The following is a 17575-nucleotide window of genomic DNA, read 5'->3' on the forward strand; positions in this document are numbered from 1 at the left end:
TATTCAGGACAATAAACCAATAAACACAATGAATAACTGTAAAATGTTAACACACACAAGTTTTTCCTTTTTGTCATCTCTGCAAGCAACAGGACAGTTATTTGGAGAGTCTAGACTTATACTTTGGAAAGACTTAAATTTCAGAGGCCATGGGGGTATAAAGGACGCACTTACAGTCGGGTCTCCAACTAAATATGATAAAAATCTAACCATCGTTTGCTGGTAGGTAGATATGCCTATTATACTCGCCTTTGGTTAGGCTGTACCCCAAAAAGGTTTCACACTTGTTGCTGATTTTGTGTGGCATCTCTCACTCTTTGCTGTATTAAGCAAAATGTGAACTTTAACATACTAACAAGCTCAAAGTGGCCATCTGTGTAAGCATGAGTGGTCTACTTATTTAGGAAATTCAAAGAGAGTCTGTGTCGATGCTTTTTTGTGGGATTTCTGGCTATTTGACAAACAAACGTATGCTTGAGTAACTCAACTTGAACTCAATTAAATGGTTAAAAACATGGCAGCCTGTTCCTTTTTTTTGGGGGGGGGGGGGGGGGGGGGATGCCAAAACTTAATGGTAAACAGTGAAAGCATAAACCTAATAATATTTCCTTCTGTAGTCTGATCAATTGTAAAGGCTAAAACACTTTACATATTCTTAACTGTAGTTCTTCTGTACTTTAACCTTTTGGTTTTTTGCAAGAGCAGGAACAACAAGCTGTAATGGGATCTGGCATGTTTTGGCTCATGTTAATGTTGCAAAACCAGATGGATTAGTTACCAGTATGTCAGGTTTAATGGGACACTCCTTAAAGATAAACAGCGTGAATGGCTGCTTATTACGACTCTCAGCGCAGTCAGCATTATCCAAAGACTGAACGTGCTTTTAGTGGCACAAACATGAAAGTTGAACAAATGTAAAATCAATCTTAAATCTTAATGAAACTCCTACAAAATAATGACATATTTAGTTCATGGCTCAGATTTTAAAACAGGCAACAACAACAACACACTGAGTTTTCTGCACACAATTTCTGCCACATGTTCTCTAAAAATAGCTTTAATCTACAAATGGCTGAGTAATGACAATTAATCCGTGCCAGTGTTTCAGCGCTGCCATTTGACCTGATGCGACATGTTTGATGTGCCAGTGACATGGGCCTGAACCGGCACCTCGTCATCTAGTGCACAAAGTGACGCATGTCCAAAACATATCAACTGTTCTCAGTCTGACTGAGGAAATAATAATGTAGGCAGATGCAAGTTATTGTCTCTTATTTATTCACGTCTCAGTATTAAGAATAGTGATGCTTTTATTAAACTCATGAAATGATGACTTCATGCATTATTCACACCACAGTCCAATAATATGAGCAGGGATTGTCTTTTGGGCTCATTTTAAGGATAACCTTGATGATCCATCACATGCATTATAAAACATTTTTACATATACTTTTAAAACTAACCATAAATCTGCAAATGCATTGCTGTGACCTAGCTGAACGTAAACCTGGCTGAGACGGGATCGTTGTCGTATGATGAACGCGCTCTCGGGGATGGGAGGAGGGTGTGGGGGATGGTTGAGTGGGGCAGCGAGAATTTCATCTTCCCAGCCACTGAGGGTGTTGCTTTCCTGTGGCGTGCCCGCTGACACCTCTTCATCTGACCTCGTCATCCCACTGTGACACTGTCACACTGGCTGTCTCCTGGCACACGCATGCTAGCTGCAATTTCCCTGCTGTTTCAGCTGAGTGTGCATCACACTTTCACACACCGGGGGCACAAGATTCTGCTCAGCAGCAAAAACTTACGATGACAGAAAAACAGACACAGTTTATATCTGAGATTCTTTCATGTTTCAGGATTTGCTGCCCATCTATAGCTGATGGAAAAATCGAGACGAATGGAGGATCTCTACAAGCATAAATTTACAATGCAGGCTTTCAGTGGGTTGTAAAGAAGACTCAGTCAGGATGTCAGCTAACCTGCTCATCAAATGAGCTAATCAATTTCAGCAGATGGTGAGATTAGGGACCATAAAATCAAGGATTTAGTGGCTTTTACACTGAATCCAAGTTGGTCTTATAATTGAAGCTATTGTGCTTTTTTATTATTTTTAGTCATACAAATACTATTACTAGAGGTGGGAATCACCAGACATCCCACGATACGATATTATTGCAATTTTTTAAAATATTTTGCGATGTTCAGATTCTGTACATAAAGGTAAACTTTATCAATATTCATTTTCTCTAATATCAAAGTCTCACACTCAGTCTTTCTCTCATTTCAGTTTGATTGTTGACAAACTGAACGGTTTGTATTACAGTCTAGTCCAACTTAACTGAATCAACCATCTGGTACAATTATAGCTATTCTGAACTATGCAGTTTATGAAAACTATGCAGCCCCTTCAGCAACTGAAGAATTTGAAAGTAAATTAAAACAAAATATAATTTTACATGAAATAAAAAAGTTTTAAACTTAATTAAAATAAAACATGTCTTAAATTAAAATAAGTAAACTGTCATGTTTATTGCTGCCAAAAACAAGTTAAACACATTTGGACAGTGAAGGAATGTCAGGATTCTTGCTCAGAAAAAGGATCAACATGCTCTGAAGTCAGAGCACAAAAACCTTTTTGTAACAAAGTATCGATTTCTGCTGTCCCTGTATCCATACATTATTAGCAAACAAAATATCACCATGCTACACAGTATCCATTTTTTCCCCCACCCCTAACTATTACTGTGGTGGACATTCACATCAAAAATGACCATTTTCAAATTATGCACAGTGTATGTGCAAGTAATCCCTGTCATCTAAAGTACACAGCTCTACCTGTGAGCACAGAAGCTCCACCCACCTGCTGTTTAAAGAGAGGGGGCAGGTGAAGTAAGTAGCTTGGTGAACAGAGGCTTTAATTTTAGAAGAAGATGAGAAGATATATAAACATTATTTTGGTCTGTCATACCAAGGTACTCTGACAGAGTCCAAGGGTAATATAAGCACAAAACATTAAAGTAAATATTGAGCTTGGTCAGTACTGCATTGATTTTTGCTTTTGAAATGCACATCTAAGTTTATTTCATTTTTCTACCTGAATAAAGTCACATTCACATAACAAATGTTTCTATGCCAAGTAGAAAACACTAGTTTACTGCATAGATCTACGGCTTTGATAGCCTTCACACCAAAATCACGATCATGAGTTTCCCTTGCCTGACATCAACATAACAACAAATACAGCAAACAAACAGCAAACAGTCTGCGTCTCTGCATGACGACCCAACTCTAAGTTCTCAGTCTCTGAATCTATCTCTTAGTGGGAACATGCATTTGCACGTTCCTCCTCACGGTGACCTGCCACATCCACTTTGCCTTGCAGACAGAGAGGAATCATTGAGGTGAGGGAAATTGAGTATCTGAAGAAACACATATTAGACTGGCTGCAGGTTAGTGATGGAGGCAGGACGTGAAGTGGAAAATGGAGAACAGGATGTGTCCCGTGCCGTCACATAGGGTAGAGAAGCCAGAGGGAACTTGATATGACACACCAGCAAACCCAGGAAGGGGATTTAGTGGCATGTTGTGCCACATTATTATCAGCCAGTGATTCACCAGGCACACTGGCAGCTTTCAATCCCTGCAGTGTCCCTGCCCATGCTATTACAACTATTCAGACAGACCGAGGTTTAGCTGGTCTTATTAAAATGCTACTGGGCAACAGCCTGCTCCACATATGCTCGAAAAAAATGTGGATAATGCCAGTGAGGTAGAGATAGCTTGATTATAGAAGAAGCTATAATGTCTCCCTCTTAACTAGTAGATGGGTAATGAGAGTTGAAGAACTATTATTCTTCTTCTCCCCCCAAAATTTTGATGAGTTACTTGACTCACAGCTTTGGCAAAAAGCTTATATCAGCTCATCCACGTTTTCATATGTTTTACAGTTTTTGCACTTTGATTTTTTTCTGGAAATGTGACCATCAGTGATCAGTGATCACATCACTCTAAATTCTGAGCCTGGAACACATTAAAAAAGGTTTATGTTTGTTTTGCTAAAAAAAACAAACCAACAACCACCTTTTGTTCTGTGTCTGTGATTCGTGTGATTTTTCACCTACTAACATTTCAAATGAGCCTTTTTACTTGGGAAGCTCCTGCCACTCACGGTGAATTTAATGAAAGAATTGCTGAGTGCACGTTGCTGGAAGTGCATGATGTAAACATTTCAGAATGTTAACTGGCTGACAAATGGCTCAAATAGAAAAGAGGCAACAGAACTGCCAAAAAACCCTTTAAAGTTCACTGGCTGCCCATTTCTTTTAGGATTCATTTTAAAATTCTTTTATTTGCTTTTAAAGCTCTCCATGGCCTCGCTCCATCTTATCTCTCTGAGCTGCTACAGCCTTATACACCCACCCACTCTCTCAGGTCAGCTGATCAGCTGCTCCTGAAGATACCCAGGACTGGGCGTAAACTTAGAGGAGATCGTGCTTTTGCTGTAGCAGCTCCAAAACTGTGGAACGAGCTTCCTTTAGAGATCAGACGGGCCAGTTCTTTATCTGTTTTTAAGTCACTCTTGAAAACCCACCTCTTTACCCTGGCCTTTGACACCACGTGAGATGTTGTTTTTTTATTTTTATTTTTATTTTTTTTATTTTAGTTGTTTTTAGGTGATTCGATGCTGTTTTATCTTGTTTTTGTTTTGATATAGGGCTGTTTTAATTTTATGTTTTATGTGTTTTATTTATTTATTTTGCTGTTTTCTGTTATTCTATTGTTTTAACTTATTTTCTGTACAGCACTTTGTTCCTGTGCTGGGTATTTTAAAGTGCTTTATAAATAAAATTGGATTGGATTGGATTGGATAAAGATCAAACAAATACACCATAAAATGCACAGCCAGTGGCTGCAGTGGACACTTCTTATTGTTCCTTCACTTCACCTCTTTGTATGTTAAAACTTCGCACCTCTGCACAGCTGGTTGAGAGACCAACAGCACAAGCAAGAGTGGCCCACAGACCAGCTGTACAACTTACTTTGTGCACTGCCTCCATCTGACAACAAATCGTCAGCGAACGTGCTTCTTCTGCTGGACCAGAAATCTTGGTTAAGGCCTGATTTAGACTTCTGCTGTGAATCTTTGTAGAGCCTACCAAGTGGCCGATGTCACTACCGGCATTTATGCTTGTGCGTGGTGCATTATGTGTTACCTTGTGGTCATGTCCCAGCATTTTATACACAGTGCCAGCCGATAGAAACTCACTTCTGGGTCTTCATTCTTTGTTGTGGTCTTTTCCCCCCCAGAGTCTTTCAAGTTTTTCCACTCCTTTGTACATTCCCTCACATCCATTCAGACAGTTTCGGCAATGTTTCTACAGGATGTTGCTGACCTCTAAGGATGCCAGGCTCCTTATATTGATTATTATTCCTTAGATTGAGACTATCGTTGTTCTTGTCTTTCCGACAAATATAAAAAATATTGAGAAAGTAGCAGGAAATGCACAGGAGGAATTGATAGTACCGAAAATGGCCAATCACTATGGTTACAGGTGATTGGCCATTGGTCATGCATCAACATGACATGTAGTTACATTTCTACAGCAGTAAATGTCAGGTTACATTGTAGGGTTTCAGAGGGGTTCGTGCTAACAACACAGTTTCTGCTGAAACATAAATACTCAGTAAACCTGATAATGGTTGAACCTGTGGTTGTGTATCGGGGTCAGTACGTCCTCTTTCAGCACAGCTGTTATTCTTCATAAGAGCAACACCTTAACAGCCTTAGAATTGATGCTTTATTATACAAATATCAAAGTTTTGATGACCATCGAGCTTTACAGGAAGCTTTGTTCGACTTTCAAAATAAAAGCTCCAACAATTTTTGTGCTGCTCCTCATGGGCAGCTGGATTTTCTGAGATTTTAAGACAAAACTCATAAATAATAAAATTACATGTTGATGAATGTTTTTAGCTGTCTCTTCCATAGACACAGATTTATTATTGACATGGTTATAATTATTAACACTAAACAAATTAGGAAAGAACTTGAAAGTAAATCCTCACAAATATTAATGTCACTTATCTGGGCTTATAGAAAGTGCTGGCTTTTCTATATATAATTAAGTACTCCCTGGCTGCCTTGCCAGTGGCTGTCTGTCTCTGTAGAATCATACATTAAACGTGCTGATAAGCACTAATGTCACCTGCATCCCAACTGTCTTAGATAAGGCTGTTTTGGCAACACACGAGGAACAGGCTGGCAGGGATCTCGGATGTTTCCACAGCACAGCGGAGAAGAGTGACAAGGAGTGGGGCTGCACGTGGTGGCCAAGACTGGCGAGTGTGCAGCACAGAGGGGGCTGACGGACAGGCTGCTGATGGATTAGGTGGTAAGCCTGGCAGAGGGCTGCCCTTTCTAGATGGAAGCCTGCCTGATGCACAGTGGTGATTAAAATATAAAACTGAAGGGTGGGGAGTGTGCTTAGGCTCTCATAAAAACAACTGAAAGAAACGCTGCTGAGCAGACGCATGACTGAGCAAAACAGTGGAAGTGGATATGGAGCCATGAGGCTGGAAAATACTTGATCCAAGAGCAGCAGCAGCACAGGCCATCAACCTGGAAGCACGGAAGGTGATCCAGTCCAACACTGAGACGGATGCTTGAAAAGAAATGTCCCCCAAAGCAGGCGGATAAGAGTGTACACGAAGCCAAGTGAAGTGAAAAGCTTAATTGTTTGCTCTTTGTAACCTAAAAAGCTGGTGTAATGGTGACAGCAATAGCTGCTGCATAATTCATCTGTTTGTTCCTCTGACTGCAGCAGGCTCCGCATTGGTCAACAGTTTCATACAGTCTCGTCGTATTTAATTATTTAGATTTCTACCACTATAATGCACAAGCTCGTCAGCGGAAATCCATCATTTCTGTTGTGCTGCGCAGGATGACAAATTGCGTTACAGTTACCATTTTAGGACCAACAGACAAAACTACCGCCAAGCAAATCACCTTTCAGCAAGAGGATATTCAAATTCCAGTCTGAGAGCAGTTTTACTTTTTATTTGTATTTTGTTTTTTAATTTTTCTGGATTTGCTCATATCTGCAAACCCACTATTTTTTGTTCAGTTTCAGTTTAGTTACCATTAGTTTCAGTGCAACATTTTGTGAAGGACTCAAAGTCACATCGTTTTTAGTTCGATTTTTGTTATCGGCAGTCGTCTTTTGCTTTGTAAGCAGTCGTGAATTTATATTTACTTAATCATAACTGTCTGCCCCAAAGCTATCTGCTTGTTAAGGCTGACATCATTAGCCATTTGCAGGCCTAAACGTTCCTGCAGTTCCGAACAGCAAACAAACACTGAGGCCCTGTATCCAAAGCCTTTCATCTCCATTAAAATGATTAGTGTGTGTGTTCTCGAGGTGTTACAATAAAGTGTCCAGGCATCCATGAAAAAGAGGATTTTTGTGGTTTAGCAAAGTTTCAAGTTTACACTGTGTTGGATTGACAGTTAAAAACTAAAAATGATATGCAATGTTCTCACTTAAGTATTCCTAAAAAACTGGAATTTACAACACCGCTGTACCTTTGGATGTAAACAAAGACATCCAAAGGGCTGGCTGGCAGACAATAATGCACTACCTTATGTCTAACTACTGAGTAATACACTTTAGTACAAGGAATGTGTAATATGAGGGTGAAATTGTTCTCAATAGAAGTGCATGCAGAGACAAATCTAATGATGTTGGAAGGAAGAAAGGAAGGAAGGAAGCTGTTGAAAACGAACAAAGCTTCAGCCAAGAGAACATCTGAGATGAACCTATCAGTAGCAAGAGGTTAGTCATTAGTACGTTGCTGCACAGTGCTGATCATAAGCTTAATGCAAGCTGAAAGCGATTCTTTTCTGAAGTGTTCCAACATTATGTGTCTGAGGCTGGAGTGTACGGAGTGAGTTTTTATAGGCTATAAGGAGGCTATAAATGTAGCCTGAAGACATGCTACACTTGAACGATGCTAATAAAAAGGTGTAGAGGTTGAAACTGACAACCAAACATTGTTCAAGGGGCTAAAAAATAAAATAAAATAGAAAATAAAAGAGAAAAATCAAGCAAAACAGGCAAGAGCCTCATCCAACGAAGGAAACTCTTGAACCCAAACACAGTCATGACAAATCTCTGAACAAGCAAATAACCTCTACGATTCAAGACCATCTGTTGGGAGTATGGACTGGCATACAGTGAGTGGACCGATTACTTCCAGTGCAGCTTTGTATCTGGGTAGTGGAGAGACACTCAATAATTAAATCTTCAGAAAACCATTAGGAAAAGATGCTTTCTTTCCCAATCTTTCCCAAACCCTTTAAAAACTTCTCATAGAACAAAAGGCATTATTCTAATTCAATGGGTAATCCATTTAGAAAACAGCCTGAGATGTCTTAAGAAATATAAATGAAGTTTAAAACTGTATTTCGGTTTTCCACATTCATTGAGTCTAATATCAGCACATGTACCTTCACAGCAGAAAGGCACAAAACCTTCACGAACTCTACATGTTACTCAAAAGGATTAACAATGCACTTCATCAAGAAACTGTAGTATTAAAGACTTCCACACTATGCAAAGCCAGGTAGATCCTTTGATGGTCTAGTTCTGGCCCCCCAAATGCATGTTTAATGTGCTGTTAAAGAAGGTCAATTTTTGAAAAAAAGTAGTGAAAAACACATTAAGCTTACACCAAAACACTGGTGGTAAATTACAAAGCAGATGATATGTATAATAAGGTGGCCTAGACATTACGCAACGACTTCATCCAGATGCACACAAAAACAAATTAGAAAAGGTTCATTTTAATTCACTTTACAAGACCAGCCCGCCTGCCTCAGGGGCCAAAATTATATACTCAACAGCAATAACTCAGACTGAGATATTACCCAGACCTCTGCAGCTATAAATCAAGCCCAAGCCTTTCAAAATCAAGTGGCAACAGCGCTGCTACATTTACTGTGAAGAGAAACAGAAACTTCAGCAGGCATCATAACAAAATGGGTTTTTGTTATTGATGTCTGCAGATAAATTCAGTCCAAGCCCTGAGTAGTCAGAGGTCAATGTCAGCCTCACATGAATGACTGCAGGGGTTTAAAGACTGGCTGCAGGTGCACACGTCTGCACACCTGCCGCAGGTAGGTAGACTTCTGTGTTTGGACTCTGCTGGAAAGACAAACACAACTTTAAGCCTAAAATACCACTAAGTGGCATTTCCTGTCCTAAAGTAAACACATCCTTTTACGAGCATTCAAATCACTTAGGTAATGCCTGTGTATCTGCATCTTCATTCCCTGCCAAACACAATAGAGATGCAGTGGAAAGTTCTTGGTGCAGGGAAGGAGTGGGGGGCCCAGCTGAACCACAATGGCTGTATTATTAGACCCACACAGTTGTAGATGCCATTTGCTGGACACTTGTGGATACTTTGAGTACGCTACAACTTAATCTGTTTTCTGACATGATGGGGTGATTCCTAAGAGGTAGGATATGGCTTGTCCCGGGGTCAGGTGCAATCTTCAGCGGCTTCACTTTGACAACGCCTTTGTCTCGAAAGCCCTTCTCGTCTATCACTTTCACTTCAGGCTAACTTATTTTTTTAATATTTAACTTGAAAGAGTTCTTTCCCTTGAACGTCTCATAGAAAACTTCCAAACCGCCCGACCCTCTCTTCCCTCGGGTCTTATTTACGCCTATTCGGGGGGACCGTTAATCACGGCTTTAGCTAGCGAGTTACTGCACTTCCACAGAGCTGTCGGCCGGCCTTCTAGCAAGGAAGAAGGTAATAATGTAGAAGATCTTTTTTCTTCGCCTGGTCTCGAAAATATAAAACAGATAAAAACATTCCTACGTACCCTCCGCCCGAGTACGAAGATCAGACATCGTTCTCTGGACGGGCGGCATCTCTCCACGCAGAGCCGGGCAACGGCACCTGTCAAGTGGCCGCGGTGTTGGTTCTGCCCCCTGTGTGTTCTGGCTGCTGCTCCTCAACCGTCAAAGAATTTCAAAATTACGGCTGAAAAATCAAAATCTCTCTCATGCGGATCGAGCTGATGCGTGTTCACTGCTGATGAGAGATTTACATAAGGAATTACCAACTTTCATTTCCCGGTTGGTGACAGAACCACGCTCAGGAGCCCACCGCTTCATGCATCCCCCAGCATCTCGGTTCGCACGGCGGACTGAAGCCGTCAGACGCCCCCTGGTATAGTAAGAGTGGACACGGACTAACCATGAACTGAAGTGAGGGGGACGTTGCCGCTTCACATTATGGACTGTACCACTTGCAGAAATAGCGAGAGGGGTTAACACATTAACATAACCGTAATTACGCCTTGGCTAGAATTAAAAGAAGTAATAGAAATAATATTTATCTGATAATATCGAGAGGCTAAAGTGCTGTACTTCAATCCCCGTCGCCCATAATCATTAAAATGCTAGATTATTTTTTTAAATGGCCTTGAAACTGCTGGTTGGCGTAAGCACATCCCCCCTTTGCGGTAGACATACACATGTTGGGAGTTGGCTTATTAAAACAGAATCATGTTTTCGTGTATCAAACGTGGTTTGCGCACCATCAGCAAATAGAAATCACTATTTAATGGACCGGTATGCATAAAACTACAGTAGGAGATTTTGTTTTATAAAACAAAATTAATTTCCATTCATGGAAAGTCCCCGTTCATCTCTATTATCTATTTATTTATTTATTTATTGCAATACACGCCACTATATCTGTACATCTGTCGGTACAACTCACCTATGTTTGATCCCATTTCAATCTAAATGGGATCAAACATTGGTGAGTATATTACAAAAAGCACATATTTTTTTCCTAATTACTTCTTGTTTTTTATTGCTGTTGTTAATGTGTCACTTCTCAGATAAGCGTAATTCAGAGCACAGTGGTTATTATTTAATAAGTATAAATCGTGGCAAATAAAGATGAACACTGAATACTGACATTTTGAGAAACAGAGTTGGTTACAAAAGCACTGCTGGGGTTAAAGCTTACCCCCATGCCGTTAAGTATCATTTTACAAGATTACACACGTTAGATTTTATCAGTGGTTAATATTTAACAAAAATCATGTGCTCATAAAAGTTGGTTTTCTCCTTTTACTCTTGCTTTGTTTTTCTCAATTAGAGGCACTCAAGTGACACATAAGCTTTACAGTGTCATTAATTACATTTATGGCCATTTTATTCAATGTGTGTGGTGATTTTGTGGATTGTGCTCTTGCAAAAATGACCCTAATCCTATTCAAATAGTGATGAAACACTGATATCCAGGAAGTGTTCACTTTTGAATCGCTAAAGCAATAAAAACTGTCTTATAGTGACAGAAATAAGATGTTAATATATTGTACCACACATGTATGAAGTAAAGGATGTGTTTGCACTGTACTTTCTGTTAAACGCAGGAAAAAATGCACTGATAAAGAACTGCAATAATCTGCAAGTCACTCTGATACTGCAACAGTTACCATTATTCACCAGCATACAATATGTACGCACAACAAAAATACACATGGTTCATCTATACAGAGACTTTAACAAGTTATGAGGCTTTACCTTCAGCATAATCTTTTGCAGAGAAAAAGAAACTGTATGGATTGGCCACTCTGGCACACAGCTGTTGTGTCTCTGATCAATAGAACAGTCCATTTTTCTTTACAAGTACCCAAACTAATGAAATAAATTATCAGTCATCTCCACAATAAGCAGTTCTTGGAAGATGTAAAAATAAACTCATGCAAAAAAAGCAACAAATGAAAGAGTTTTGAAGTGACAGATTGGTGAAAACACTGTCAAATATAACAGGATCAAACAGTTGTAAACAGACCGTAGTATAAGTCACCGTGTTATTATGTGATTATTGTCTAGAGATGAGCTCAGCAGAAGATCTAATCCAGGGTGACTTACTCTAGCTCTCATCAGAGTGTCACTACCTGTCATGAATCTGCTCTAACTTGGACGATCGGTAACCTGAAATAGGACTTAAAGGACAATATACATGCAAAAGAACGAGGCTGTGCTGCCTGTCTGCTGTGCATACAGTAAATCAAAGTGGGTCCTCTTCCCCTCTGCAGTTGGAATGCTAATCACACTGGAGACGGCATTCGTACAGCACCAGCACCACTGCAGTTGCTTGAGAGAACTGCAGATACACTACAGCTGTCTGATGTCTATTTCTCACCAACAGTATTTTCACAGTTCTTTTTGTTCCAGCTGAGAGATTCAGTGCACATTTTCATCTGATCTAAAACTCTTTGATGGGGATGATTCAGGAGACTCTCCTCCTATTTTTATCCATATTCCTGTATAAATGAAAATCATTTTACTGTGGTGGGGATTAGAGGGAAATGAGATTATACTTCTACATGTTCGGCTGCACATCTTCCACAAAAAGTATGCAGACTGTGTTTGGGGGGGTGGGTGGGGGGTCACCTTCAGTGGCATTGTAAGTCCTCTTCTCAGCAGGAAAAAAGGCAAAACAAAACACACAATGTTTTGCATGAGGTCAAGATGAACTACATCCAAAATACCTGAACATCTTCACCTCCTCCTTCTCTTACTAGAGAGACACATCTCTCCCAAAGATTTCCTTTCTCTCCCCCCACTCCTAATTCAACATCAGCTCGCCACCATAGGGATTTGGCTCTGTAGCTCCCACGGTTGCTAAGCAACAGTGACAAGAAGCCTGCCTCTTCGATTATGTGTGAGTTGCTCTGCTTTTCTGTCTTATAGCACATCCAGTCCAAACAATGAATCATTCAAGCAGCCGTCCAAATTTGTACCACCGTCGAAATCTGTGTCAGTTTCAAACGGAAAGAGTTATTTGATCCGTTTATTTATATCTTTATCAGAGTGACCTAAAAAGACTTCTTTACTCTTTTGATAAAATATAGAGGTGTAAATATACCTGCAATGAGAATGTCTGTGATCAAAATTAAAGTAAAGAATCATAGAATTAATATTTTAAATCAGCTATAAGTTACCCACTAATTTAAATGTATTATTGCAACTAGCACGATTGCATATGGGTGCCATGGTAAACCAGCCTGCAGTGAAGTAAAGGTAGATCCACTGTTGCCTAAGTGCTCTATGGAAACTGTCACCAACATGCTCTAATACAGTGGGGGAAACGATTATCTGATCAGTTTGCTCAACTACAAAGAAATGAGCAGTTTCTCGTTTTTATTGTAGTTTCATTTTAATTGAGAGACAGAATATCAACTAAAAATCATGAAATTTGTTACAAACAAAAGGTCATAAACTGAGTTGCTGTCATTGAGTGAAATAAGCATTTGATTCCCAAACAAAAAATTAATTAGTACTTGTTGGAGAAACCCTTGTTGGCAAACGGTGTAGTTGGTCACCAGATTGGCACACATATCAGGAGAGATTCTGGCCCATTAGTCTTTAAAGAAACTCAAAATCCTTCACATTTCTTGGCTGTCACTTGGCAACTCAAAGCTTCAGCCACCTTCAAAGATTTCCTATAGGACTAATGTCTGGAGACTGAGAAGGCCATGATCCTAATGGGCTTCTTCTTTAGCCTTTGTTGTCTTGACTATGTGTTTTGTGTCGTCATCATGCTGGAAAACCATCCACAAACCATCTTCAGTGTTCTGGCTGAAGGAAGGAGGTTCTTGTCTGAGATTTTACACTATATGGACCCATCTACTGGCACGTCAATGTGGTGAAGTCGTCCCCAAAGCCTCATTTTTCCACCTCCATGCATGGATCATGTTCTTTGGATCATACTCAGCACTTCTTTACCTTCTAACACAGCAGGCTGAGTTAATGTCAAAGTGCTCGAGTTTGGTTTCATCTGGCCACATCACTTTCTCCCACGCCTTCTCTGAATCATTAACACGTTCACTGGCAAAGTCCTGTACTTGCATTCTCGTGGAAGGTCTATAAACGTGTCCTTGACGTCCTCTGACAGCTCTATGGTCTTCCCTATTAAGAGGTTTATCTATAATAGATTGGTTGATTGCACCACATGGGCACACAACTAGAATTCTGGCTGGTTTGTAGGGGTTTAAATCCTTATTTCACTCAGTGACATATAAATCAATTTATTACTTTAATGCGATGTGTTTTTTCTGGATCCTTGGTTGATATTTTGTCTCTTAACAAAATTAGAGCTTGTTCATTTTTTTTAAATTGAGGAAACTTAAAAATTTAACAGGGACTTAATCTCAGATTTTAGCTTTTAAGTTTTCATAATTTTTCTTTTTGCTGAAGGTCATACGCTCTGATCAGCTGAAATCTTCAGTTTTCTTTAAAAGCCTTTTTTTGGCTGAGGTTGTTGCAGTGTTGCTCTACCAGCAGACCCCTTTGATCCAGATTGAAATACAAATATTGGAAAAAATGCGATGAGATATAGTAAAAGTCATCGATATGCCCCTTAGAATAACAGTTTGGTGAACCTATTTTTTAGCCCTGTGATCGACATCAGCTTCCAGCACGCTTTTTGGTGAAGTGAAGACTTTGCAAGATAAACACGGCCACGTAAAGATGATGCACAGCCAGCTATCTAGAGTTTGGCTAACTGACAAAACTCTGATACAACACTACAAACTGTTCAGAGAAATGTTGAGCAAATGCATTAAAAAAACATGCTGGAACAGGGCTGTCTCTGGCTGCTGCTGAATATAACATGACAACTATACAAGTCCTCGCTTTAACTTCAATCAGAAGCACCTGATAAGCCCCAGTAACCTGTCTCTAAAAGCCTCGCTGTCACTTTTCCTGCATCAAACTAAAATGAATTTGTAGTGTCCTCCAAAGATAGCTCACAAAAATCATCCTGAATAACCAGCTTATAGATGATGATGTGTGTAAGCCCCTATCTGGGGGCTCTTTGCTTCTGCAGGAAAATACTTTGAGCCACTTTGCTGCTGCCTAGAGAGAAACTACTAAGGCAGCTTAAACCCTGCAACAACTTCACTGGATCCTGTCCCAGAAGGTATTAAAAGGTATCGTTGCTCACAGTGGGTGATAAAAAAGAGGATATTTTCCTCGCTGGTATCTTCACAATATTTGTGTAAATAACCCAAATTAGGAGGAAATTAAAATCTTTCTAAGAGTTACATCCTTACACAAAGAAAACTTGTTGAATGAATTTCACTTTAATTAAAACTTTGTGCTCTGAAGCAATAAAAAGAAGGTTGGGATCCACTGATTTCTCTCTTTTGTTTGTAAAAGCTCTGGATGAAGGTAGATGGTTTGCTGAAAGTTAAACTTCTGCCTTCCCAGGTTACATCCGTCCAACTCCTACATGCTGGTCTGGATCATTTTTTTCATCACTTTCTATCAGAATTAGCGCTCCCTGTGTGAAGACAAATCAAACCAGGGTGATGGATGCAGCTGTGCAACCTGCAGCTCCATCTTTCAGTCCTTGCCTGCAGCTCTTGAGGGCGTGATTGGGCAGTGGGACATTTAGCTGTAATTAAACTGCATTCTGCCCCCTTGTGGATGTTGATCTCTAGTCAGGGAAGGGGAAATGGTTCATTGGCCAACCACTCACCAGTGGTGAGTCACTGCATAGTCATTTGACCTGCTCACTATAACTGATCATATCTGGCGCACAACTGTAGGAGTTACAGACAATCTCCAACGTAGTTTTTCTCTCTGGGATGAGAACTCAGTAAAGTACTGCAGACCATAGACTGAGGTAAACATGGAAGGAAATCATGCTGAATATTCATGTTTATTCAGGACGCATGAAAGACATTTTTCACCCTGCGCCGTTTGACTTTTCGCACTTAGCAGCAGGCGAGCCGACAATCAGCAGTGAAATTAGAGAGCGTTACAGTATTAATGACTTTTTTAATGGCAGCAGAGGTGGCTGCTGAGGTTATATTAGTGCTGCTGATGAGCCAGGCTGAGAGATAAGCTCTTCAAGTTGAATAGCCTATCACTATCACAGTGCTCTCCTGTCTAAATGTGGCAAAGTGTGATAAAATGGCTGCTTGACACAACATGGCGTGGGCATATTTAACTGAATTTCAGACAGGCATGCCCCCTTCCTGCCTTTAAGGAGGCAAAAACATGTTAATGTGTTTAATTAATCTTGAATCATCTAATATTGTAGTGCCTCTTTTGTTGGCAGGAACCCACAGAGGACTTTTTTGTTTCTGCTGAAAAGCTGGTGCGTAGACACAGTGGTGCTTAAAGGCGCAAACAAACAATTCAAATGAAAACTTTATGTAAATGGGCCTTTTATTACAATTAAAAGAATATATATATAATTCAATTCAATATTATTTATACAGCACCAAATCACAACAACAGTCGCCTCAAGGCGCTTTGTATTGTAAGGTCGACCCTACAGAGAAAAACCCAACAATCATACGTGAGCAAGCACTTTGTTGACAATAGGAAGGAAAAACTCCCGTTAACAGGAAGAAACTCCGACAGAAGCAGGCTCAGAGAAGGAAGACAGAATAAAAGGCTGTGGAAGAGAGACAGAGGTTAATAAATGTGACCTATATAATGATCGTAACCATAAAACTCAGATTTTGTTGAGAAATATTGCTAAAAATGATGAATTTAGACAAAAACTCTGATCTGAACCAGGACCTACTTTCCCCAAAATGAAGTTCAAATCCAATTTTTATTGCTGAACCTGTAAAATATTCTGTAAAGTTTGTAAATGCCCATTTTTAATAGTCCCTGTGTCCTCGGCTGTAGTTAAATGCACGGTGAATATGTTCTTAATAATCGTTTAACTCTGTTTACGTGGGACAATAAGATCCTAACATGAAAACAAAAATGTTACCTCAGTTAAAAAGACGTCTGTGACTGAATAAAACCGTATTTAATAATACATGTTTAACCACTGTGAGACACAGAGCAGTCTGGTAAGTAATCCTACATGTGGACAAAACCTTTGTCTCCAAGAAAACACCACAGGTTCCTCTAACTGACATCTTCACGAGTCTGGAGTCAAATGACGCTGAATCCAAGCTGTTGCAAGGGCTGCTTTTACCACCTGTGCTCATCAGCAGCGAGAAAAACTAAAACCAACTAAAACGGTTCACACACATGCCTCGAGTGAAATATCAAACCGGCCTAACTTGGAAAGAAAACATGATCGAAAGCCATCGTGAGAAATGCAGGTTTTCAAGACACTTACAGGTGAAAGTCCAGGAAAGATAATGATCAGAAAATCTTTATCTGTTAGCAGCAATAATTTACAACACAGGCCACACTGTAACAGCTGCAGTGATGTCCTTTAATAAAAGACAGTTTAAGGGAGAGTTTGGATCAATAAAAGCTGGAAGCAGAGCCAGAGCCAGCCACAGCCTCGGGATGCCACTAAATATTAGTTTGACACATTAGATTTCACAGATGGATTTTCTCCAGTGATTGAAATGAGGTGGCATAGAGTGTGTGTGTGTGTGTGTGTGTGTGTGTGTGTGGTTGCAGCTCTCACCTGAGGGGCCAAACTGGAGCACTCAAACAGAGTGGTGCTGTCACCGCTGCAAGCTGATGCGTCACATCTCCAGGGACCCGCT

At 40.0% G+C, this 17575-nt stretch overlaps 1 protein-coding gene across 4 annotated transcripts in view; it reads right to left on the minus strand.

Moving 5' to 3' along the window:
* atp8a1 (ATPase phospholipid transporting 8A1) overlaps window positions 1-10266 on the minus strand; it is a 109728-nt gene extending 99462 nt beyond the window's left edge. For all 4 annotated transcript variants that reach the window (XM_087851791.1, XM_087851789.1, XM_087851792.1 and 1 more), the window contains exon 1: window positions 9896-10266. In XM_087851791.1, the coding sequence (XP_087707917.1) occupies window positions 9896-9944 (49 nt within the window). In that variant the 5' untranslated portion in view covers window positions 9945-10266. The remainder of the gene's footprint in view (window positions 1-9895) is intronic.
* Between the last annotated feature and the right edge of the window lie 7309 nt (window positions 10267-17575).

This window comes from Neolamprologus brichardi, chromosome 2 (assembly GCF_056152115.1).
Source record: "Neolamprologus brichardi isolate AB-2024 chromosome 2, ASM5615211v1, whole genome shotgun sequence".
Classification (NCBI taxonomy): domain Eukaryota; kingdom Metazoa; phylum Chordata; class Actinopteri; order Cichliformes; family Cichlidae; genus Neolamprologus; species Neolamprologus brichardi.